General features: G+C 40.0%; 1 protein-coding gene across 1 annotated transcript in view; it reads right to left on the reverse strand.

The window, feature by feature from the left end:
* Positions 1-4,678: 4,678 nt before the first annotated feature.
* Positions 4,679-26,024, reverse strand: part of LOC132898990 (transmembrane channel-like protein 3) — a 45,283-nt gene continuing 23,937 nt past the window's right edge. Inside the window, exons 14-23 of the mRNA XM_060940650.1 lie at positions 23,049-23,177; positions 22,841-22,908; positions 21,274-21,402; positions 17,187-17,297; positions 13,280-13,405; positions 13,046-13,124; positions 12,874-12,930; positions 7,223-7,482; positions 7,052-7,123; positions 4,679-5,516 (exon numbers count right to left, since the gene is read on the reverse strand). Coding sequence (XP_060796633.1) covers positions 4,679-5,516; positions 7,052-7,123; positions 7,223-7,482; positions 12,874-12,930; positions 13,046-13,124; positions 13,280-13,405; positions 17,187-17,297; positions 21,274-21,402; positions 22,841-22,908; positions 23,049-23,177 — 1,869 coding nt within the window. The remainder of the gene's footprint in view (positions 5,517-7,051; positions 7,124-7,222; positions 7,483-12,873; positions 12,931-13,045; positions 13,125-13,279; positions 13,406-17,186; positions 17,298-21,273; positions 21,403-22,840; positions 22,909-23,048; positions 23,178-26,024) is intronic.

Genomic DNA, 26,024 nt, shown 5'->3' on the forward strand with positions numbered 1-26,024 from the left:
GAGCAAAAACATGGCTGAATCCTGAATGACTCAATTTTGTATAAATAGGGGACTACATAGGCAGCAAAATGTAGTTTTTTTTTCCTGCCATGGAAGTGCACTTGTATACGGAGGAGGAAGCCATTTGCATTACAGCCGTGAATGAGGATTCAAAATGGTGGCTCTGCTTGGTTTTCCGTTTTGGGCACTCTCGTTTTCTGTTAGAATTTGGTAAAGAAAAAAATAAATATATTATTTACCAGCTTAAGGTCGGTCCGTATGGTGAAATACCATGAACTCGGCCTTGAATACTGACCTCGGCCCAGAGGGCCTCAGTCAGTACTTTCAAGACCTCGGCACCGTATTTCATGATACGGACCTCCCAGCTGGTAAATAACATATATTTTTTTCGCGGTCCAACTCCTGCACTCTGATTGGCTGGCGAGCGGGTCCATATCCTACGGTATGGACCCCAGTTACAGACCTGACGACTCGCTCGTTCACAACAACAAACATAGTAGCATTTTTTGTCAACATTTATCTTTTTTTTATAAGATTTATTGATAAGATTATCAAAAATCTTAAAAATTTTTGCCAGCATTTCTCAGGAGAATAGCATTAATTTTACAGCATGGATAGTGATAACGACAGTCTTCACAGCGAAAGTGAGTTTTACTACCCTGAGGAAGAAGAAATAAAAGAAAACATTTCAGGAGAAAGCTAAAAACCTCTAACTTGCTAACAGTTTGATCTCATTAGTTAATGAGGCCCATTTTGGACCATGTTATCCTAATACATAATATTACGTTAGGTAAAAACTTTAAACCAGTACAATCGCTTCTTCAAAGTTTCACCAAATGGTTTTATTTATGCAATATAAAGGTCATAATACTGTATAACTTTGGTCGAGCAAAAACATTGAGCAAAAACATGGCTGAATCCTGAATGACTCCTATTTGCATAAATAGGGGACTACATAGGCGGCAAAATGTAGTTTTTTTCCCTGCCATGTATACTGAGGAGGAAGACATTTGCATTACAGCCGTGAATGAGGATTCAAAATGCCGGCTCAGCTTGGTTTTCCCTTTCGGGCGCTCTCATTTTCTGTTAGAATTTGGTAAAGAAAAAAAAAATATATTATTTACCAGCTTAAGGTCGGTCCATATGGTGAAATACCGTGACCTCGGCCTTGAATACTGACCTCGGCCCAGAGGGCCTCAGTCAATACTTTCAAGACCTCGGTCACGGTATTTCACGATACGGACCTCCCAGCTGGTAAATAACATATATGTATTCTATTCCTTTCTAGTGGTTTTCATTCATTTGGTTTGATAGCATGAAATATTGTTAGCATATCGCTTATCCTACATGTATTACATCACTCTACCCAATCACTGTAAAACATTTCAGCCTTGTTTAGTTATGTCCACTTACTTTTTCTCTTTAATTCAGTGAGCTTTGAAAAGTGTTTTAATTTGAACTAATCTGTGCAAGTTTTCAAAGGTTAGACTTGAATTACTTCGTTGTCTTGACTAATTGAGACTTTTTCTGAGTTGAAACAAAGATAATTGTTAAACTGAGTTAACTTGCATTTTCAAGGCAGCAGGTGAACTTGCATTTCCAAGTTAAACCAATTTGAAATGTTTTACCATGCTGGAGAATGTGTTGAATATGGTTCACGATATTGCATGGTTGTCAAGACAACATGACATCACACGTTGGAGCAAATGATGCGAATATTCAATGAGAAAGTTTTCTGCTGCGCATGCGCAGAAGCATTTCTTTGTCTGCCAGTGGCGCCTGCAGTAAACTGTCACAGTGAATTGAAAATGCCAAAAATTCGTTAAATACGTAAGATTTTGAGAGAATTTTGAAAGAGAAAGATGCGTTGAACACCTGTTCAGCTAGCATGATATTGAACTCGTCTTTGATTTGTTCAATATCATGCTAGCTGAATGGAATATAACTGATATAACACTCAACACCAGCCAATATTATTTAAATATAGAAAGGCATAGTGAATAAATTGTATTCATTCCAATGAATAAATTTAGACAAAATTATTAAGACCACTCCCACACACAATATTTACAGAAAGATTTTTCCCTCTTTTAACCCTCCCCAACATTATATACTATATGTCTTTGTTGTTGTTGTTGTTGTTTTCATGGGTGTCAGCAGAACTTTTCTATTTGCCTTTATATTCTTTCCACCCAAATTTTCTCCCTAATTTAGTCATGACCAATTCCCACCCACCAGACAGTTCTTTTCATCACATGACAGCTACCAGCCAAGGAGGGAGAAGGCTATCTTGTGTTGCATGAAGGCTACCGACCACATCTTTTCAAATTGCTCATGCAATGTTAGGGGTGGCGTAACACACACCACCCGTGATTGGTTAGTGTCACTGGTGATTAATGGGAAAGAAGGTATATCATCCGTCCCTCCTTGAGAGCATGGCCAATTTTGCTCTCTTGGGTGACCTCCAGATGATAGGGCAAATGCTTTTGTGTTGCATCACTTGGGAGCCTTGTCTTTATATTTTCTTGTATTTTAGTATAGTATGCTTTTGTTTATTCCTTTAGTACACTTTACACTATATAAAGCACATAGTCCAGTAAAAATGCATACTTATTTTAATTTGTATGAAGAGCAGTGTCCATTGGTCCTGGCTTATTTTACATAATTATAATCGTATTTGTATAACGGTCATCTCATTCATATTTCAGTTCTACAGAGCAGTCTCAAAGCAATGTGTCTATGGTGTGAAGAACATGTGAATTATTACATTTGACACAAACATGGATTTTCCTGCAAAGAATGGTGTTTCACTTTGCAGAACTTTCCATCATTGTATTTTTTTATGATGACTCCTTTCCAAAGCTTGCTTTATTAGATGCACATCTTCATCATATGTGATAGGGTTGTTCTTCCTATTCTCTTAAGCACAGCTGGCTTTTTCTGTTGTCTGCCTTGCTGTCAGAATTTGTGGTTTTGTGTGGTGTTATTATTTATTATATATTTATTGCTGAATATGGCCACTGAATATGTCATAGAATATGTATGTCCTTAAAAAAATCTTACTTTTCCATATCTAAATTTAGCTAAGAGGATCTTCTTATTCTTAGAATTCAAATATGCAATTTAAGCATGTATTCATCTGCCAGAAGTTCTAGGACCTCTAATGCTGTAAACTTAGCTTGAGTGATTTTTGTCTTCCACCCAAATTAGTTGCTGATGGCCAGCAACTGAGGGCTTTTAATTTATTATTAACTGAAACTAAACAAGGGCCTCAAGCACGTTCACACATCCTCCCATCCCATTGCACAAATGTGAGACACCATGATTGCACTGAAATATTTTGACCCAATCCAGCCTCCACACACACATATTACTGCCTCGGTTTCATGGTGACCTCAGATAGAGCATTGTAAAACCAATTTATCTTTGTTCTCGTAAATCGTATACATTTAAGAAATAATCTTGTGTAATTTGGTGCTGGGACTGACAAAAATAATTTCAACTTTATTTGCTTCAGTTTTTACTTCTTAAATAAAATTGTAATTTGTCACAACAATTTGCAAACCCAACTAGCAGGGTAAGTCCTTATGACTTAATCTGTAGCACATTTCACTGAATCCATCTACATCGCTTGTGTTTATTAGAATTCATACAAATTTCTCATGAAACCAGGTTTCACAGTTTCGCTGATCACCTCCATGCACCTGCAAATGTTTGTGACCACATTGCATGTCTCTGCTCAGCTTCTGAACTCACGCACCCTTGAGGACTGTTGTATCATAGGTTCCTACTTTATTCATGTCAAAAAAATACAGTTTTGAAGGAAGACCACAGGGCTTAAGCACTATTTAGGTTCTAGATGAAAAAATACCTAGATGTCATAGAACATTTGTCCAAAATGTGTTTCCCTCAATAAGCTCAATAAATGTGACCAAAAAGTTGTTCCTACTTGAATGCCGTACTACATATTTCCATAATATGTACAAAAGTCTTGCAAATAAGCATATAATAGGGGTGTAAAGTTCTGAAATTCAGATGAAGTTGAATATTGGCACTGGTATTTGCATTTTCTATTCCCCTTTGTAACTTACAGTATTTCTATTGTTGTTCTATTGGGCACTGGTTTTGTTTTGTTTTTTAGCATTTATTCCTTGCACAGTTCTTATCAGGTTTTGTTTTTTCCCCCCCTCCAGCTTGTACTGTTGTATTTTAACTTATACTGTTTTGTTATAGAGCGACTTCTGGCACAAGAATTTCCCTCGGGATTAATAAAGTTTTATCTTATCTTAATATCTAGTTCATAAAGTATGCAGTTCTATACCATATAGGAATCAACTTACCTTTATCTACCACGTATGTCTCAATCAAAATTTTTTAGAGATTATGTGTGATTTGGAAAGGTCTCTGAAAAATAATTTGTGTCTATCATTGCAATTTGAACATTAATGGAATAGGCAGATTCAATTCCAGTTAGTCTTTATATTCGATACGATACGTAGGTCTTGATATCACTTATATCATACAGAATATATTATATTTTACATTTGTAAAACATGTAGGTCCTACATTTTGGTTGTTGCAGTCTAGCCTACAATATGTGCTTTAAAACATGTTAATAAGACAGCATATGCACAGCAAAACTACTTCAGTGTTGTTATAACATGGGCAATAACTTTCATCAAACATTTGAGCACACTAGATCTTTTGATCCAGTCGTATTCAGTTCAGTGCTGGTTTTGGACTTCTTTTTAGTCATCTTCGTGCTGTGTTTTAGATATTTCTCTTTGTTGTGGATGACCTGGATGTACTGGTCAGTGCTGCTGTTCTGCTGGTCACTGCTGGACTCCAGTGAGGCTGAATCTGACTCAGTCAGTGATGGCTCCCCCTTGCGTTTGTTCTTGGGCTTGACCTGAGGTTCTCCATGCCTGTGTGATGTTTCTGTGACCTTAATACTTGTCTGGGAGCGGTTACGAGGGCCTTCCTCTTCCCACTCTAGATAATCTTCTTCTTCCTCTCCATACACTCTCCGTGCTAGGCGGCTGTCCAGAGTTTCGCCAATGTAAAAGCGAGCTGGTGATCTCTGATGGAGATCAGAGAGTGACCTCGGCCGGTGTGAGTGCCCTAAAGACCCTCTCTTTCCACCATCATTAGCTTCATCTTCTTCCTCTTCTTCACTGAGGTGGGGCTGCTGACTCCGGGGAATGTAGCACTTCACATTGCGGGGATAAAGCTCCACAATCTCAGCTGGCTCATCCACCACACGGTAGTGCCTTGGCAGACGCATGGTGGAACGCATAATCTTTTTGCGTGGTTCATGCTCATTTAGGATGACATACCGGGTGGTGTGAGTACGCCGGCCCAGGTAGCTCTGTGCTGTGACAATACCAGGCTCTGGGTGCATGGGCCGGAGGGTCTTCCTGAATACAGGGTCTGAGTGGACACTCTCAGAGAAACGCACAGAAGGATTGTAGGCCATGTGGTGATATGATTTGGAGCGGCCTGGATGGGCTGGATACCTGAGAAACAAATGGATTTTAGTAATATAATTTTGTGGTATATATGAGCTAACTCTGAGATACTCTTCAAGATCCTCATGGCTTCTCTTTAGAGACTAGATGCCTAGATGCCAAACAGGCAAACAGGAATAATTTGGCAAAAAAATCAAGCTTAACAATAATTTCCCACTTTCTCCAAGACATGTTTTGTGTCCAACATTTGCTTCTTTAATATTCCACTGATGATATCAGTCTAATGTAGCTAACAAATAATTTCAGTCTAGTCCCAAATGTCTTCCATAAATGCACACATTTTTCTAGAACATTGTTGAGTAACATTGATAGATCACTTTTTCCCCTAAATTTAACAGGTCTCAGTTTTCCCTAAATTTCCCCTTTGGGATCCATTCATCAGTATATCCATCCATCCATCCATCCATCCATCCATCCATCCATCCATCCATCATTTTTAAATAAGTGATTTTGTAAATTATACAGATGCATGTTCAGACTTTCACAGGATGTGTAGTGATATCAAACTGCACAAAATTAAAAAAAAAGTGATTCTGGTTATCCAAGATGGCTACCAAATAATCAGTGTTCAACTACATAGCAAAGGGTTAGCCATACTCATGCCTAAACCACAAAAGCAAGTCCGAGTCATATATTTACAGAGAAGAATTTGGTGAGCTACACTTCTATTACTTATTAGATACATAATCCACGTACATAAGTCAGTACAAAAATCTGTACATACATCCAGTATAAAACTCAACAAGCAAATGTCAGACATCAAATATATCTTTGGCCATTTGTTAATTTTGAGTTAAGGCAGAAGCTGTACATGTGTTCTTTTTCCAAAATATCCATTTAAAATATACACTGACCCAACCAACTCTTTTTTTTGTAAAACACTGAGGTGAACGAAAATGAAATTGGAGTGTCAAGCTTTTATGCTGCAAAGCCACCAGCATGATGGAAGATGCTTAAATTATGACAAAATGAATGACTTGCACTGCATTGAAGCCTTCTAATAATTACTGATTTGTTTTCCTCAGAAGCTGTATTTCTATTAGCCTGCTTAATACACAATTTGAAATAATGGACTAAAATATGAGTAATGGAAACCAGTGAATTAAAAAAAAAGTTTTTACGTTTACATAAGGTGATTTTTTTTTCAGAAGATTTAATAATTAAAAAAACAAACAAACACATTCTTCACAGTTAATTCACATGCATGACATGAAGAACAAACAGATGCTACCTTTCTGAAAAAAGAGCTCACTGTTAGAGCTATCACAAGAGGAAAAAATATCTTGAGAGGAGAAAACCCAGCTTTAATTGCATAACATCACTTAATGGAAACAGACCATTCACCATTGTGTTTTGTCAAAGTGTTTAAAATATCCTTCTACTGTGCGAAAAACTGCAATGGAAACCCGACTAGATACAGTATGTTTATAAGCAACAATGCATTTTTAAAAGGACATATTCGAGGCCAATCTGTTTTTGGTTAATCAAACTGCATTTGGGAACCTTTAAAAATAAAGCCAAACCTGATGGGGATGTATTCCACCCTGTGAATCTCCCTCTGGGGAATGGCGGGGCTGCCAAATGCTCTGTAAGCACTGCACAAGCAGAGATGGAAGTGGAAGGTTTATGGAAAATGTAAAGCAATGTACTGAGTGTTGAAGGGCCAGAGAACAGGAAAGGTCATGAGGACAGACCTGCTAGGCTTGGGTCTCACAAGGATGGAGGGACTCCTCTCATCAGGCCGAGAGGCTGACTGGGCAATCGTGCGGATGCTGTTGCTGTGACGGCCGGGGGAAATGATTTTGTTGATGCTACCATTGCGACGTGGAGGGGAAGCAGACCGGGCTGGTGACTCCATGCTGGTGATGTCACTCTCCTGCTCTGGTTTTTGCTCACCGCCCTCAGGTGGCTGGAGACGTGCTGCAGGGAACACACTCAGTGAATTTGCAAAGGACTACATCATGCTAATTGTGTAAATGAATGGCAAAAAAGCATTTTAAGTCATGACTCTAAATACCATGTCATTAATAACTCATGTGTAGGAAATTTTCTTTCATAGTTGTGCACTGGATCTACAGTATGAGGCTAAAAACTAAATTAAGTCAATCACTATCAGTATTCTATCAATATCTGCCTTCTCTCTTCATGAGCAAGTCACTGTCAATACCAATAAAAAAATTGACAAATTTCAAATTAAATTATCACTGAGAAACACCATAATGAGAATCACATCTGTATACAATCCTTCTATACACAGCCATGCTTTCTGATTGGTAACTTAATTTGTAACCTTTCTGTACAGGTAATGACTCACTTATGGACTATGACAGTTTCTGGATAGGATTTCAAACCATTAATCATATATTTGTTTTGTGATGGAAAATTGACATATTAACTCAAGAATGTACAAAGTATATTAGGTAATGAGACTTATATCCATCCATCCATTACCTACAGTATATTGGTTATCCATCAGGGTCACAGAGAAAGCCAGAGCCAATCCCAACTGACTCTGGGTGAGAGGCTTGGGCAAGTCACCAATATATCACAGGGCCAATCTATCAGAGAATCCAGAGGAAACCCACACATGCACAAGGAGATTATGTAAACTCTGCACAGTAAGATCCAGGTCAGCCACAAGGTTGAAACCTAGAATCTTCTTGCTGTGAGGCAACAGTACTAACCAATGAACCACCGTGCTACTACTTATAGCATCATAACTTATATTCATTCATTCATTCATTCATTCATTCACTGTCAGTATCCTGGTCAGGATCACAGTAGATTCGGAGCCTATCCCAGGAACACTGGATGTGAGGCAGGAATACATCCTGTATGGGACACCAGCCCATTGCAGGGCACCCCCCCAACACACACACGCGGGGAATTTAGAGTAGCCAATCCACCTACTTGCATATTTTTGAGAGGTAGGAGGCAATGGATGAACCTGAAGGAAATCCATGCAGATGAAGAACATGTGAATCTCCACACAGATAGTAACCTGAGCTCACAGTTGAACCAGGGATCTTGAAGTTGTGTGGTATCGATGCTTCCCATAAGACCATGGTGTCATGGTACTGTACTTACGTCATGCACAAAATGAATTTAAAATGTAGAGGGTATAAAACGGTTCTAATATCAGGTACAAATCAGACTGGTAAAAATCCTGCAATCACATCACAACAATTAAATTGTATATTAATGTGCTAGGATTTAAAACAATAAAACAGTTACACTTCAGCTCTTATTCTGTCTATAGAATACCCTAATCACTGCCTGTCTGCTGCCATCCTCATAGCAGAGGGTTCGTGATTCAGGAAGTCATTAACTAGATTATAGCAAACCAGAGGGACCCAAACCCTCATCTGGCAGCAAGTATACTGTACATACAGTGGTGCTTGAAAGTTTGTGAACCCTTTAGAATTTTCTATATTTCTGCATAAATATGACCTAAAACATCATCAGATTTTCACACAAGCCCTAAAAGTAGATAAAGAGAACCCAGTTAAACAAATGAGACAAAAATATTATACTTGGTCATTTATTTATTGAGGAAAATGATCCAATATTACATATCTGTGAGTGGCAAAAATATGTGAACCTCTAGGATTAGCTGTTAATTTGAAGGTGAAATTAGAGTCAGGTGTTTTCAATCAATGGGATGACAATCAGGTGTGAGTAGGCACTCTGTTTTATTTAAAGAACAGGGATCTATCAAAGTCTGAAACTTCACAACACATGTTTGTGGAAGTTTATCATGGCACGAACAAAGGAGATTTCTGAGGACCTCAAAAAAAGCGTTGTTGATGCTCATCAGGCTGGAAAAGGTTACAAAACCATCTCTAAAGAGCTTGGACTCCACCAATCCACAGTCAGACAGACTGTGTACAAATGGAGGAAATTCAAGATCATTGTTACCCTCCCCAAGAGTGGTCGACCAACAAAGATCACTCCAAGAGCAAGGCGCGTAATAGTCGGCGAGGTCACAAAGGACCCCAGGATAACTTCTAAGCAACTGAAGGCCTCTCTCACATTAGCCAATGTTAATGTTCATGAGTCCACCATCAGAAGAACACTGAACAATAATGGCCTGCATGGCAGGGTTGCAAGGAGAAAGCCATTGCTCTCCAAAAAGAACGTTACTGCTCATCTGCAGTTTGCTAAAGATCATGTGGACAAGCCAGAAGGCTATTGGAAAAATATTTTGTGGACGGATGAGACTAAAATAGGACTTTTTGGTTTAAATGTGAAGCGTTATGTTTGGAGAAAGGAAAACACTGCATTCCAGCCAGGGCTTTGAACCGGAATTTTTTTCCTATTGGTTCGTTCCGAACAGAAACGGAATTTTAACGTTTCCGGTTTTGGGTTCCACCATTAAATAGACGTTCCCGAACCGGTTAGAACAAAAAAATTTCGTTCCCGGAACGGTTAATTACGTTCCCTGTCAGCTGTTTAGCAAATGGCTATAAAATTATGTCTCTGTCTCATCCAGCTTAAGCCAAATGTAGGCTAATTCTATTACAACCTTCATTAAATAAGACAAGAAATAATTCAAAACAATTATTATTTCAAATGTTGGTGATTTGGATTCTCAGTATGTCTTCCCAGCTACACAAACAGAAAAAGTGCCAAAAATGAAAGAGAATTCGTTTAGTGTGTTACCAAAGGCTAGTCAGGCCCTATAGAGGGCTACCGCATGACGTCACCGCGCCGCGAGATTTTGTTAGGCGCCATATTGGAAGGCCAAGTACACATCTATGCAAGTACATACATACATAAACTACACCTGAAATGTAGCCAGGGCCGGTTCTGCCCTAATCTGGGCCCGGGTGCAACATCGCGCACCCCCCCAAAAAAAACCACCAGTCTAAATCAGGACAACCATCACATAACTATAACTATAAACATTTTATATCAACTATTTTAACTAAATGGGCTATAATAAATAAGCCTGCAGGCAGCCACGGCGGGCTGCCTCAGAAAACTAACCATTCAATGACAACTGAAAGCCTGCAGCCACGGCGGGCTGCCTCAGAAAACTAACCATTTGTCCTACCTTAAAACTCGTTTTGCATTTTCTGCCTCCTTTTTTGTATTTTCAACCCTCCGTTTATTTTCTTTCCTTTTCTGAAAACCTGATTTGTGTCCAGACATTTTGTTCTGCTACCAACGAACTAACTCGTCAGGTCTCGTCTCTCGAGCCCGTGATGATTCCCGTGGGAAGGGCAACAACTGATACATTTTTACAAACAGCCAATAGGGAGGTTGCATCGTTCAGGCTCTTCTTTGCTCAGACACTCAGTAATTCACCTAGTATTCACTAGTAGTCCACCTTCCCGCTCTCTCCATTCAATCAGCGAACGTCACACAGGAAGTGAACCCCAGCGGGTCATAGAAACTTCCGCAGGAGAAGAATGACTATTTGTAGGCTACAGAAACTTTGAGGAACGAAATAAAAACCGGTATTAACCGGTTACCATTATTTTTAATAAGCGTTTCTGTTCCGGAACATAAAAAATAATAAAGTTTCTGGTTTTGTTTCTGTTCCATGTGAAATAGAAAAAGTTCCCGGTTTTCGTTTTCATTCCTTGAACCGGTTCAAAGCCCTGATTCCAGCATAAGAACCTTATCCCATCTGTGAAACATGGTGGTGGTAGTATCATGGTTTGGGCCAGTTTTGCTGCATCTGGGCCAGGACGGCTTGCCATCATTGATGGAACAATGAATTCTGAATTATACCAGCGAATCCTAAAGGAAAATGTCAGGACATCTGTCCATGAACTGAATCTCAAGAGAAGGTGGGTCATGCAGCAAGACAATGACCCTAAGCACACAAGTTGTTCTACCAAAGAATAGTTAAAGAAGAATAAAGTTAATGTTTTGGAATGGCCAAGTCAAAGTCCTGACCTTAATCCAATCGAAATGTTATGGAAGGACCTGAAGCGAGCAGTTCATGTGAGGAAACCCACCAACATCCCAGAGTTTAAGCTGTTCTTTACGGAGGAATGGGCTAAAATTCCTCCAAGCTGGTGTGCAGGACTGATCAACAGTTACCGGAAACGTTTAGTTGCAGTTATTGCTGCACAAGGGGGTCACACCAGATATTGAAAGCAAAGGTTCACATACTTTTGCCACTCACAGATACGCAATATTGGATCATTTTCATTCAATAAATAAATGACCAAGTATAATATTTTTGTCTCATTTGTTTAACTGGGTTCTCTTTATCTACTTTTAGGACTTGTGTGAAAATCTGATGGTGTTTTAGGTCATATTTATGCAGAAATATAGAAAATTCTAAAGGGTTCACTAACTTTCAAGCACCACTGTACCTATGGGCAATTTAGAGCAGCCAATTGAACTAATCTGCATGTCTTTGGACTGTGGGAGGAAACTGGAGCACCCAGAGGAAACCCACACAGGCATGAGGAGAACATACAAACTCCATACAGAAAGGCCCCCGTTGGCCACTAGGCTCAAATCCAGAACCTTCGTACTGTGAGGCAACAATGCCAACCACTGCACCAACATGCCACCCAATCTCTGTTTGTTATATTGCTAAGCTGAGTGTACTGTTTTTATTGTTTTAAATTAATGTATGTTTCAATGTTGTTTGTGAGCCCCTAAGACAATTTTCTATCATTATGTGGTATACAATAAAAAATTTTTGTTAATCTTTGAAACTTGAATCTATTTAACTGGCTTTACAAACTCTGAGTCATTACCAACATTAAAATTCTGGGAAGACATATTCCTTTTAAATGAATTTAAAAAAATGTAGCCAGTTAACAAAGATCTGTTTGGTGTCAATTTTCCAGGACAAGTTTGCTTTTTAACAGGCCTATGTACTGTATCTAATAAGGGAAAATAACAGCAGACCCAGTTTACAACCCTGAATGCCTAAGTCTTCAAAAATCTTTTACTCAATTAATATTTAGCATTAAATGTGCTAAAAATTAATGAATAATAAATACATCGAAACCTTATTATCCCTGAATCATGTTGAAGATATACAGTAATTGTGCCTTTACACTTTGAGCCACACCTTGTACCTATATCTGATGCTTTTTTTTTTTTTTTGGCTCTCTGCAATGCTTTTGTCCATGTTTATTGATCACAGTGTGTCATATAGGATCAGATGCAATATAAGTGAGTCTATTTGAGATTAATGGACAATTCAATGTGGTTGGAGACAAAAGCATGAATGAATTTGAAGTTTGCCTATTGCTAAACTGGTGACTATAAGTTTCCATCAATTTGTTAGCCACACTAATCTCAATAGCCCCAGTGCAACACCAAAAACAAATCTCTTTTTTGAATAATTGAGAAGAACTGTCAATATCACTTTGACTCTTTTACCTGCAGCCAATTGAAACACTTTCTTCTTGTCTTCAGTGCGTTCCTGCAGCAATGAAATTTTAAAATCATATTTCATACATTTTAAAACTTACTAAACATGCAGTAACTTTTGTTTTGTTTAGATTAAAACCTCAACCTTTTACTACTGATTGACTCACGGTTTGAAGTTGCATTCGCAGCAGGTTGTTTGTGAATTTAAGAGACCTGGCGATGGACTGCAGGTAGTAGATCAGCATGCTGAAAACAGTATGACAATGAAGAACCACACTGATAACAGCAGCCTCTGAGGACTACATGATCATCAAGCAAAGCAAGAGATTTTATTATTTGTTGAGTTTATTTATTTATATTCCTAAAGTAATTGAGCCTGGATAAGTGCTAGCGTGACTTACAAAAGAAGCAAAAGAGCTGGCAGAACCACCACAGGACTTGTGACATAACTCATCACCTTACTAAACCATGCAGGGAAGTCTTTGTCTATTGTCTCGGAGATGATGTCATAAATCTTCTCTTGACCACTATAGAGACAGTAGATCAGACAATAAATAAATAATAAAAAAAAACCCTGTATTTTTTCACTTTCATGATAATGAAATTTCTAAGTAGTTAGGAGCTATTCACCCATGTTAAAATGCTGTTTACCAAGCAGAATTTTTGTATCACTACTATTAAGCAACAGAACATGAAAGGGAGTGTGCTATCATGAATAATATCAGAGCAGTGATTTGATACAGTGAGTGCCATAGATCACCACAGCCATGATGTTATTCACCATAGCACATGACCTTGGGTGTTCTATTGATTTAATACAACTGGTTACAAAGTTAAAACATAAAGCTAAGAAACTATAAACATGGTTTAAAATGCCTATTTTTGATATTATCAAGTCCCCCCCCCAAAAAAAGAATGTCTTCTACAAGGACTTGCTTTCAAAAAGTAACAATACAGTAATTATAGAAATTAAAAAAAGTATGAAGCTTTATTAGCCAGCTTCTCAGCATAACAACTTCAATAGTTATCATGTTCTGTAGAAAAAGGCCAACTGAAATTTTGTTCTTTAAAACACTGCATCACTTATTTACAAATGAAACATAAATTGGTTGTTCCAAACCCTGTGGGAAAGGAACTTTGCCTTTGTGATCAGTGTAAGCGTGATGAAGGTTTCCTTGTGAAAAAGAACACTTTTTGGAAAGAAATCACAGAAATTTCCAAATTAATTCGCATTGAGTTTGTCCACCTCTAAGATAGGTGGTAAATGGCTTCTTCTGAATCTGGCTGGTGTAGGTTATAGGATTATAGGGATTTAATACAAAGTATGGTTAATGTGATCAATTAGAGTAATGCAGCCATTGCTGTTGCTTATCAGAATGATCAGTGGAAAGATTTGGTAAAAAATATGTGAGAATGCTTTTCAACCAAATCACATGTTAGTAACTAACTGAAATAAATACCTTCCGACTAAATATAGTCAATCAGTCAAGACATGCTAGGTGTACAATTTTTGTTTCATTAGTTTTGTGTTGGATGTGCGATGCTAACAATTAACAAAAGCTGTAGTGTATGATGATTTTACAAAATGTTGTTTTGCATTGTGTAAAATCATCACACAGGTGCCTGAAATGACCAGTGGGGCCAGTGACTTGGAGCCTTAAACTGCCAGGGGGCCTCTAAACTTCAGGCCACATGCTGTGCATGGCCTAAGACTTCTGAATGAATTTGAACACCAGGACCCTCAGTCCACACACCACGTGCTGACCACTAAGACCCTGGGTGCTTATAGCATGAGCTAACCACTAGGGTCCCCCAGACCCCTCAGCACTTACACTGTGAGGGCCCCAGGCCCTTTGGGGTATAAAATGTGAGCTCACCGCTAAGGCCCCTGAAACCCCTCAGTGCTTACAATATGAGGGCTCCCAATCCTCTTGATGTTTAAAACATGAGCTTCCTACTAGGGCCCTGGACCCCCTAAGGCTCACAGGTGACTTCGGAAGACCTGGTGCTCTGAAAGAGTGAGGAAGGGAGACAACATTTATATTATGGTGTAAAGTTCCAGTAGACGTTGACCATGGTCATTCATATTGCCATGACCATGAGCACCAAGCACTTCAGGTCATGCAGTAGTGTTCGAGCCCATGCAGACATAGAAATCGCTGAGGGTCACCAGGCATTCACCTCCAAGGAACTTGCAAATGATGGCTTTCAGTTGATCATAGAACACATCTTTTGCATCGTCATTGCAGGTTAGTGTAGGGGCGTAGGCAGCTATAAATGTGACTGGGCCGCAGTCAGTGTACAGCCAAAGTGAAGAGAGTTGTGGAGAGATAGGGATAGGCTGCTCCACAGAGCATGAACGCTTATTGTGAACTGCAAATCCAACTCCATGCATCAGTCTCTCGCCATCTGGGTAGCCATTCCAGAAAAGGATGTAATTTCTTTCCCAGACAGAATCAGTGCCAGTCAGCCAAGTTTCACTTAGAGCAGCAATGGAGATATTGATGCACAAATTTCTCACCTCAATCACAGTAGATTTTCAGGGTGAGGGACAGTCCGTGGTAGAACTGACGCCTAGGGAACACATATTCTGGCATGCAATGGAAGTATATGTGGCAGTCACAGAATGATGACCTGGCTGCACCTGACATATATGTGAACCTTTCAGAGCAACGACAGCACCCTGAGGATCAGAATGCTGCCGGGTTGCCAGTCATGGAAGCTGAGTGTTTATCGTCATGATAGAGAGATACACGCAATGGAGAGCATTAAGGCACTGTCAGTGAAAGCATACACACCCAGAACCTCTGGATCTGGACTTGGTGCTATGGATTCCAATGGAACACAAATGTGCAGTGGTTAATGTATTCCTGAGTTGCCCTCCAGTGACCAGTGAACTAGGTCTGTTGCCCTGTGACCATTGGTATAGTGCTCCTCCAAGGTTAGAGAATCAGCCTTGGGCCCAAAGGGTCACTGGTTCGATTCCCCGGACTGGCAGGAAAAATGTTAGGGGAGTTGAATGAATGAGCAGCACTTTCCCCCTCCCTCTGTATCATAGCTGAAGTGCCCTTGAGCAAGGCACCGAACCCCCAACTCCTCCCTGGGCGATGTAGCATAGCTGCCCACTGCTCTGGGCTCACTGCTCACTTATGTGTGCATGTGTGTGTTTACTGCTTCAGATAAGTTAAATGCAAAGGAAGAATTTTGCTATGCATGAATGTACATATGACAAATAAAAGCCTCTTCTCTGCTCACCAGACTGCTGGGACAGATACTGAAATAGCAAATTTGATGCCCTGATACATAGTGTGCCAACCCCTGCTTCTGGGCTGACATGGTGGACTGGGTTTTGTTTGATCCATCACCTTCGACAAGCTTGGCTTGCTAGGAGCTACCACGGCACAAAGCCCCCATCAGCTTAGCTTTCAGAGTCATTGAGACACACAAGCTGCTCCACAAGGCACCAGTCCGGGGGACAGACCTTGGTGCATACATCGAGCATAAGACCTGGACGCTGTACATACAGTGCATGCTTAAAATGAGAACCCCTCAGAGAGTACAACTGAGTTCAACCGAGCCACTGCTTGGCATGCTACAATATGAAACTACAATATTAACTTTGCCAGTGACAAACTGCCAGGGTGAGTGGACATTTTCCCTTTTAGGCAGAATAAAACATGAGCTGCAGAGTAGCATGTGCCAAACATGTCTCAGCTCAGTCACTTACATCAATTGAGTCAGACCTCGTTTCAAGATGTATTACTTATGTTTTAGCTCTGTAATGTCATTTTGTCCATTTTTAAAGATAAAACTGTGCCATACAATGTCAGAAATCACAGACATAAGAACGTTTGACACTGAACAACTAGAAAAGGTTTGAAGCCAGTGGTAATTTAGCCATGCAGTTTGCATGGTGCTAAAATGGTGCCTATAAGCTTGTAATATAACCATGTAAGCAAAATTAGCCTTGTAGCTTTAGTACAACCCTAAAGACAAGCTAGCTACAGATACCACTAGTCTTGGCTAATTGACTACATTTGGGCAAACTAACAGCTGCGCAAATTTCATTTTTGGATGATATTTTCTTTCAAATTACAACTCTAACTGCACAAATGCAGTATCAAATCTGTACAGTGGAAATTAACCTCTCTGAAATCTTTTCTCCTGATAAACATCATTCTGGATATGGTGACATTGTACTTACCGCTGGCAAAGATTAAGCAGGGAGGCTTAATGAAAGTGGCTTTAACAGTTTGTGCATACACACATTTTGCTTCAGATGTAGGTTTATAAGTCTGACTAATTTACCTAAAAGGTCCGCAGTGTTGCGACGGCCTGTACCTCACAATCGCAAAGATGGTTGGTAGCATGCAGAGGAAAAGCATGAACAGGAGCATGGCCAGGTAGAAATTATTAGATCTGGGGATGAAAGAAAAAAAAAAACACACACACACACACACACACACACACACACACACACACACACACACACACACACACACTTCAGAAGCATCAACATTGCTAACAAGAAAATCCTAGGAGGCAGACAATAAATATATCATAAAAATCTTGGTGGACAGGATGGCTTGATAAAACCATATAATCAAATTGGTTGGAGTCCACTTTTATTATTGAGATGAAATGAAAACATCAATCCAACAATGTCTCTGCTCAAATAAGGACACAAAATAGTTTGATACATTAAAAGAAGTAGGCCTATGTAATAGATACTGAAATAAAATGTATTATACAGTGACTCAGATCACATTTTATCCCGTGTTTTTATTACTGAGCAACCTATTTCTCAACACAGAAATCCTTTTGTCCTCAAAAGCCCAAGGTGTGCAAATTCACAGCTGAAAGTTCACCTAGATAAAGCCAGTGCAAAGCAATGCAACCAGAAACATGTATTTCACATCCCATGCCCTTTTCCATCCATCCATTATCCATAACCGCTTATCCTGTACAGGGTCACGGGCAAGCTGAAGCCTCTCCCAGCTGACTATGGGCAAGAGGTGGGGTACACCCTGGACAAGTTGCCAGGTTATCGCAGGGCTGACATAGAGACAAACAACCATTCACACTCACATTCACACCTACGGTCAATTTAGAGCCACCAATTAACCTAACCTGCATGTCTTTGGACTGTGGGGAAAACCGGAACACCCGAAGGAAACCCATGCAGACACGGGGAGAACATGCAAACTCCACACAGAAAGGCCCCTGTTGGCCACTGGGCTTGAACCCAGAGCCTTCTTGCTGTGAGACGACAGTGCTAACCACGACACCACCATGCCGCCCATGCCCTTTTCCACTGGGATAATTTTATTTTTACTGTTTGTCTGTTGTAAACTAAAAAAAAAAAAGTGGCTTCCATATACATGTAGCTGTAGCAAAGGGTTAATGTCATAATACAGAAAGGACTGTAAAAAAACGATTTCTGTATCAAGGTTGGCTTGAGAAATATAAATACACTAACTTAAATTATCTTTCATGGCCTTTTATGAATATCTTTAAAATGTACAACTGTTAGAAAATACTCAAGTGGATCCAACTGACTGTTCCAATGCCCCAATTACTGTCTGATGAGCCACAATCATCTCGTTGCACTCAGGGTTTCATGGCTTTATATGAAAGACTCAATGTCACAATGGATGGATGTTGGGTGAAAGAAATGACATTCTCGCCTCACATCTGTGACTCTGTGATAAGCCTATAACAGTCTATATCACCTCGGCCATTAAATAAATCAGATCAAGAAAGCAGAAGAGCAGGATGAAGGAATACCCAGCTCAGCAGCACTCCAGAGCTGATAAAGAGAAAGGGAGTGAAAGGGAGAAATGAAAGGGAGCAGTAAGATAAACTGGACCATTGAGACTTACTGGTCTTTGATCTAAATTGCACCAGATATAGTCGTTTTTTATGCTAAATTAATTTAATTTAGTCAGAGACCCCAGCTAAAATATAGAGAATGCACTCGCTGACTCACACAATGACTGAAGGTTCACTGCTTCACAGATTCATACGGCCTGTAAAAAAAAAGGCTATTTCAGCAAGAACAAATAAAAGTACTATCCAGCCTCTTATCCTCTCATCTAAAATTTAGACACACACTTTTCTTGTTTAAAAAAAATGCTCTCCAAACTATAAAAAGTGTAAATCTACAATATAAGCTGATGCTGTTTGACCACTTCCACCCATCACATTCGTTCATTTTAATTCTTACCTTCATACAGGATGCTCTCAACTTCACCACTTTATCTCTCACTAGTTTGCTATCTTTCATATACAGTATATAAAATGCAGGTACGCATAAATGTTTTCACATTTCACATAAAATGCCTTTGCAGGCTGTAATTTCACTCTCACGTTCATATAAAGTCACCCCAAAAAGTCCCTTCACGTGCAGTATTTTTCATTCTTACAACAGAATAACTTCTCACATAGAAACAAAAGCTCTTTCATTCATGATTTTTACCATTTGAACATAAAACAATTGTTTGTGAAGGAAATATGAAGTAAAAGCTTTGTCGCTTCACATGTACAGCATGTGTCCACATAATTCCACATATTTTCAATTTTGATTTTTCCACATGATTTTTACATGTAAATTTCCCAAATGACTCATTTATTTTCACACAAGCTTTTTCTTCTAAAAAAATCTAAAGTCCTTCCCACGCCATATGGCGCATAGGGTGGCGCTGATCTTCGTTTCTGTAGCCCTCGGCCTCTTGCCTATTACATAGCTAGGGTTACAGTAGGGGGCTAGTCCTCTGGTAACTGCAAGAGTTTGACCAAGCTTTTTCTTACACATGATTAATTTTTCACATGTGATTGTTTTCACATAATTACATTATTTTCACTTGTGATTTGTGCCCCTCACATGATTAATTTGTATTTCCACATTTTTAGCCTAGCAGCCGATGTGGTGTAGTGGTTAGCACTGTCACCTCACAGCAAGAAGGTTCTGGGTTCAAGCCCAGTGGCCGACGAGGGCCTTTTTGTGTGGAGTTTCCCCCACAGTTCAAAGGCATGCGGTTAGGTTAACATGGGGCAGCCATGGCCTGAGGTTCAGCCAGGGGCTGACGTGCCCTTGAGCAATAACCCCCAACTGCTCCCTGGGTGCTGTAGCATAGCTGCCCACTGCTCTGGGTATGTGTCTGTGCTCATTGCTCACTTGTGTGTTCATGGCTTCAGATGTGTTAAATGCAGAGGTTAAATTCACTGTGTGCTTGAGTGTATGTGTGACAAATAAAGGCTTCTTGGCTTCTTTTTTTCACAGGACAAGCAGTATTATTTGCCATATATTATTTACATGATGTCATGCTTACTTGAGTTCATGTGTATAGTTTCAGGGTATACAGCCACATGTTTTCACAGGGAATCACATATGACATATGTGTGAAAAACTTATGCTCATATGTTGCCATGAAGGGGTGTAGTTGGTCTGCAATAATGTTTAGGTAGGCGATAGATATCATAGTAACATCCACATGAATGCTAGGAGCCCGGATTTTCCAGCAAGTCATCACAAAGCCTCCTTCTTCATATGGTGCATCCTGTTGCCATCTTTTCCCCAAATAAGCAATGTACATGTACCTGGCCATCCACATGATATAAAAGAAAATATGATTCATCAGACCAGGCCACCTTCTTTCATTGCTGCATGGTCCACTTCTGATGCTCATGTGCCCATTGTAGATGCTTTTGGTAGTGGACAGGGGTCAGCATGGGCAATCTGATTGGTCTGTGGCTACTCAGTCCCATATGCACCACGGTGTGATACACTGTGTTCTGACACCTTTCTATCACAGTCAACATTAACTTTTTCAGCAATTTGTGCTACAGTAGCTCTTCTGGAGAATTGGACCAGACAGGCTAGCCTTCATTCCCCACATGCATCAATGAGCCTTGGGTATCCATAACCCTGTTGCTGGTTCACCAGTTGTCTTTTCTTGGACCACTTTTTGTAGGTACTAACCACTGCATACCAGGAACACCCCACAAGCCCTGCTGTTTTAGAAATGCTATGACCCAGTTGTCTAGCCATCACAATTTGGTCCTTGCCAACGTTGCTCAGAGCCTTATACTTGCCCATTTGTCCTGCTTCCAGCACATCAACTTTGGGAACTGACTGTTCACTTGCTGCCTAATATATCCCACCCCTTGACAGAGCCTGTTGTAACAAGATAATCAATGTTATTCATGTCACCTTTCAATGGTTTTAATGTTATGGCTGATCAGTGTATAGTGTAAGCCCAGCAATATTATTCATAAAAAACTAGGAATGTCATTGTATGTTGCTGTAAATTGTTCTGTTATGTTGATTAAAAAAATCCACCTATTTCTCTAAATCCCACATGCTAAATTTTAATATTTAGTGCCATCTTCTGACCTGGAAGCCCGGAAGACCTGCTGATGTGGAACATTACAGGTGAGCACAGCCCAGCTTCTCAGGTACATGAGTCCAATCAGCTTCAGCACATTGAAGGCAGGCAGGCAGGGTGAGAAGAAGGCCCCCATCCTACAGAGAGAAGGACATGACAAAGATTTATACATGCTATTGGAATGCGCTCTCATTCCCAGAGCTGCTGATACTGATCCAGCCAAAGGCAAGCCATTATTAACAGATTACAAATCTGAGGGCCAGTGGAGCACTGTGTGTCCTTGTGAGGACTGGGGGTAAAATGAAATTGAGTGAAACAGAGTTTAGAGGGCAGGAAATTACGATGTGGGAAGATACAACGATGTATTATGATGCTGAACATGATGGAAAAGTCATTAGACACCATCTACTTGTGCATCTTAAAATACTGGAATAGTTCATTTCTTTTTGTAATTTAATTCAAAGAGGTAAACTTTCATATCTATATAATAAGTGGTGGGCGGCAAGGTGGTGTAGTGGTTAGCACTGTCGCCTCACAGCAAGAAGGTCCGGGTTCGAGCCCAGTGGCCGGCGAGGGCCTTTCTGTGCGGAGTTTGCATGTTGTCCGCGTGGGTTTCCTCCGGGTGCTCCGGTTTCCCCCACAGTCCAAAGACATTCAGGTTAGGTTAACTGGTGACTCTAAATTGACCGTAGGTGTGAATGTGAGTGGGAATGGTTGTCTGTGTCTATGTGTAAGCCCTGTGATGACCTGGCGACTTGTCCAGGGTGTACCCCGCCTTTCGCCTGTAGTCAGCTGGGATAGGCTCCAGCTTGCCTGTGATCCTGTAGAACAGGATAAAGCGGCTAGAGATAATGAGAATGAGATGAGATAATAAGTGGCAAAGTTTGTTTGTTTGTCTTGAGCTAACATTGCCATTTTTTGACGGATTTTCACCAAATTTGGCAAGTAGGTCCAGGGATGACCTGGAATTTTGCAGTTATAAACAAAATTCATGTACAGGCCCCGAGGAGGTCCCTGGGGGGCACAACGTCCACCCACCCCCTCCCTTAATGCCTTTCACATTACATTTATCAACACAAACTCTTGACAAATCTTCGCTAAACTTGGCATGTAGGTACAGGAGATAGTCACAATTTGGCAGAATTCAGATATTCCCTATTTGGGCCCCAGGAGGTCCCCGGTGGGCCCCTGGGTGGTGGATGTTTTGATTTTTGTTTGTCTTTGGTTAATATCACTATTTCTCAATGGATCTCCACCAAATTTGACATGGAAGTCTGGGGGCAACCCAGAATTTTGCAATTCCCAGGCAATGCCGGGTAACCTGCTAGTATTCTATATTCATTACATGTACAGTGAAATAATTCAAGGCTTTTTTGTTTTAATTTTGATGATTATGGCTTATCTCAAAATATTAGAATATTTCATTTTGAGTTTGAGTAAAACAATATAAATACCTTGTATCTCTCTGTCTAGTTCAGTACATGCAAGCAAAATCATGGGGAAGACTTCTGAGTTGACAGTTGTCCAGAATGGCCTTTCATAACAAATGTTAAGTTCATTATTACTCTTACATACCATATCATTCCCTGGTTGTATATTAGATGTAGGACATTTTCAGCTATCTTGAATTCTCCATATTCAGGCTGTGACAGAAGTGTACATGAAGTTTATTTGATATGCAAAAAACAAAACAAAACAAAATAACTTGAGAACAAAATAATTATTTAGATTTTAACAATAAACAAGTTATAGCAAGTAACATTTTAAATAAAATTACTCTTACAAATTTGCTCTCCAGATCCCAGCAGCAGCAGTCACTCAGATATCGAACCACCAGACCCCGGATAAAATCGATCAACAAAATGCTAGCCACGGTGAAGATCATGTCAATGATTGAGAGCTTCAACATTTCCTGGAAATGAAATAAACAGGACGCACATTTACTCTACCTAGCTGGGTTCTGTCGTCCTTTTGTGTAACACGACTCCTCCAGAGGCGTCTTAGATGAGCTCCTCGAGGAAGAATATTAAATCAGCTCTATGGATTGCATCATGGAGGATTGATGTGCGCTGTCTCTGCTTACTGATAGTTTCATTAAGTAACTGTCTGGCTCTATAATTCAATTAATGCATCCATGTTTTCAATCCATAGTCATTTCATTGCGATCCAGAGGAAAACAATTACGACAGGACATTACATTTTCATTTTTCTTCCTCTGTCAGCATTCATGCCATGTTTATGGTAGCTCTTGAGCAAATTGATGACATTGGTTAGCTTAAAAACTTATCTACGAGAGGAGCTGATAAGTGCTTGTTACGTAGCTTCGGTGCTTCACTAGAGTATTTAAAAACTGTGGGTTCATAAAAAGTGAATCCATAACAAATGGAATTAAATTAATGTTGACCCAGGTAGTAAACTAATGTTGGCCCGGTGTCTATTTTGGGTGGTTATGGCCCTCTATCTATTTTGGCCCTCCATATACAACATTTTGCCAACATTGGAGTGATGTTGGCAGACACACTTTTCATAACAAACCGCAAAAGTTCACCCAACACTTGCCCAGAAGTTGCCAAGGAACAGTTCTCATAACAACCCTGCCAAATTTAAGTTAATAAAGTTAGAAAAAGCACACTTTTTTTTTTATAACAACCCTGTCAACACTGACCCAAGAATAGCAAGGTGTCTGGAAAGTCTGTTGGCCATGGTGGCCCAATATTGGTCCAATGGACAAAATTATGTTGGGCTAACATTAGCATCCAACGTTGACGCAATGGAATGACTTCACTAGCAATATTTATAATTCTGACATAGTTTATTCTAGCGTCCTACTGTATTATCATCTACCTTGTTTGTAGCATGAATTGGGCAAGGATGTTTTGTAAAGATGTTAATCTTTGACCTTTGTTTTTTTATGGTGTACTAAAAGAAATATCTCTTTAAAGGACAACATAGTATAATTTTAAGTAAAATTAATACTAATTAAATAAATAAAAATATTACTTTTGATTTAAATAGTACCAGCTCTGCATCTGTTTTGGTGAGTTAAACCTCTTCTTAAAGGTGCTGAGTCACCCTTCTCCGAATCCAGTTCATTGTTTTTGTTTTGAAATCATGTGACTGCTACTCTGCTAGCTTTCTGTGCAGCCAAACCTCTGTAAATTCACTTTTAGTGATCCCTTCAAAATCCATCTAAAATATTTTCCTCATCTATGTGTCATACATGTAAGTTTTGAGTAGAATATACCTGACATTTTCTTTCCATCATGGCCATTTGGAAGACAGCCAAGGTAGGCTCTAGTCTATTACAGTGGAATAACCGTACAAAAATGGAATGGATTGGTCAAAACAATTTAAAATGTAATTACTTTGACAATATATCTTCAATTTCATATTAAAATTTATGATCTATAATTTAGGCTGTGGCAGCATGGTGGTGTAGTGGTTAGCTCTGTCGCCTCACAGCAAGAAGGTCCGGGTTCGAGCCCCGTGGCCGGCGAGGGCCTTTCTGTGCGGAGTTTGCATGTTCTCCCCGTGTCCGCATGGGTTTCCTCCGGTTTCCCCCACAGTCCAAAGACATGCAGGTTAGGTTAACTGGTGACTCTAAATTGACCGTAGGTGTGAATGTGAGTGGGAATGGTTGTCTGTGTCTATGGCCCTGTCCACACGGCAACGGATTCAGGTGACTCCGATACAATTGCTTATCGTTTAGGCCTGGCGTCCACACGGCACCGGCGTTTTGGGTGCCCAAAACGCAATCTTTTTGAGAACGGGTTCCAGAGTGGAAAGATCTGGCAACGTTGCCGTTGTGAAGTCATCTGGATGAGTATAATGGATTTGTTTAAGATGACGTCACAACCACATGACTGTGAGTGCTTCACGCCGGGTAGAAGTGTAACGAACTCGATGCGAGTTGTCAACAAATCCTATAACTTGGTTCATGAAACGCGCTTACAAAATATTTTCACTGTGAATATTTATTGTGTAATGGTGCAAAGTGAGAGAGAGAGAGACTCTGCCCTTAGGGCAGAGTCAATCCCGCCAGCAAAAATAGGGGAAAAAAAAGGAGCGATCTCACCTCTTCAGATGTGGGTTTAAGTCCTACAATACATTCCTCAAAAAGGGAGTAGAAGAAATTAATCCATCAACGTGTATCATTCAATTTATTCTGGACCATTAAAGACGCCGCCTTCCGCGTAGAATCATACGTCATCCTCGTCGCCATATTGGATAGGTCAAAGCGGAGAATAAAGATTCATGTGCTGCGTTTAACTGTACCAACAGGTTTACCGTCCAAACGAGATCATATGGGATTACCTTTCACAGGTGAGAAACAACAAATTAATCCATCAACGTGTATCATTCAATTTATTCCGGACCATTAAAGACGCCGCCTTCCGCGTAGAATCATACGTCATCCTCGCCGCCATTTTGGAGAGGTCAAAGCGGAGAATAAAGATTAGCTGCGTTTAACTGTACCAACAGGTTTGCCGTCCAAACGAGATCACATGGGATTACCTTTCACAGGTGAGACTGGAAAAATACTTTTCATTGTATTTGGTCATTATAATGTAATTTTACAAACAGATTTTCCTGACTTTGTGGCTAATATGAAGTCTCACGCATAATAGTTTATGCACATGTGTCCTTACTTCTTCTATTGTTCTGGTGTCTCCGAAGGGACCGTCTTACAGCGCCCCTAGAGGTGTGGCATGTGTATTGCATCGTTTTCAGCAAGCGTTGCATTGCCATATGGACCTGA

Source organism: Neoarius graeffei, chromosome 15 (genome assembly GCF_027579695.1).
Source record: "Neoarius graeffei isolate fNeoGra1 chromosome 15, fNeoGra1.pri, whole genome shotgun sequence".
Taxonomy (NCBI): Eukaryota; Metazoa; Chordata; class Actinopteri; order Siluriformes; family Ariidae; genus Neoarius; species Neoarius graeffei.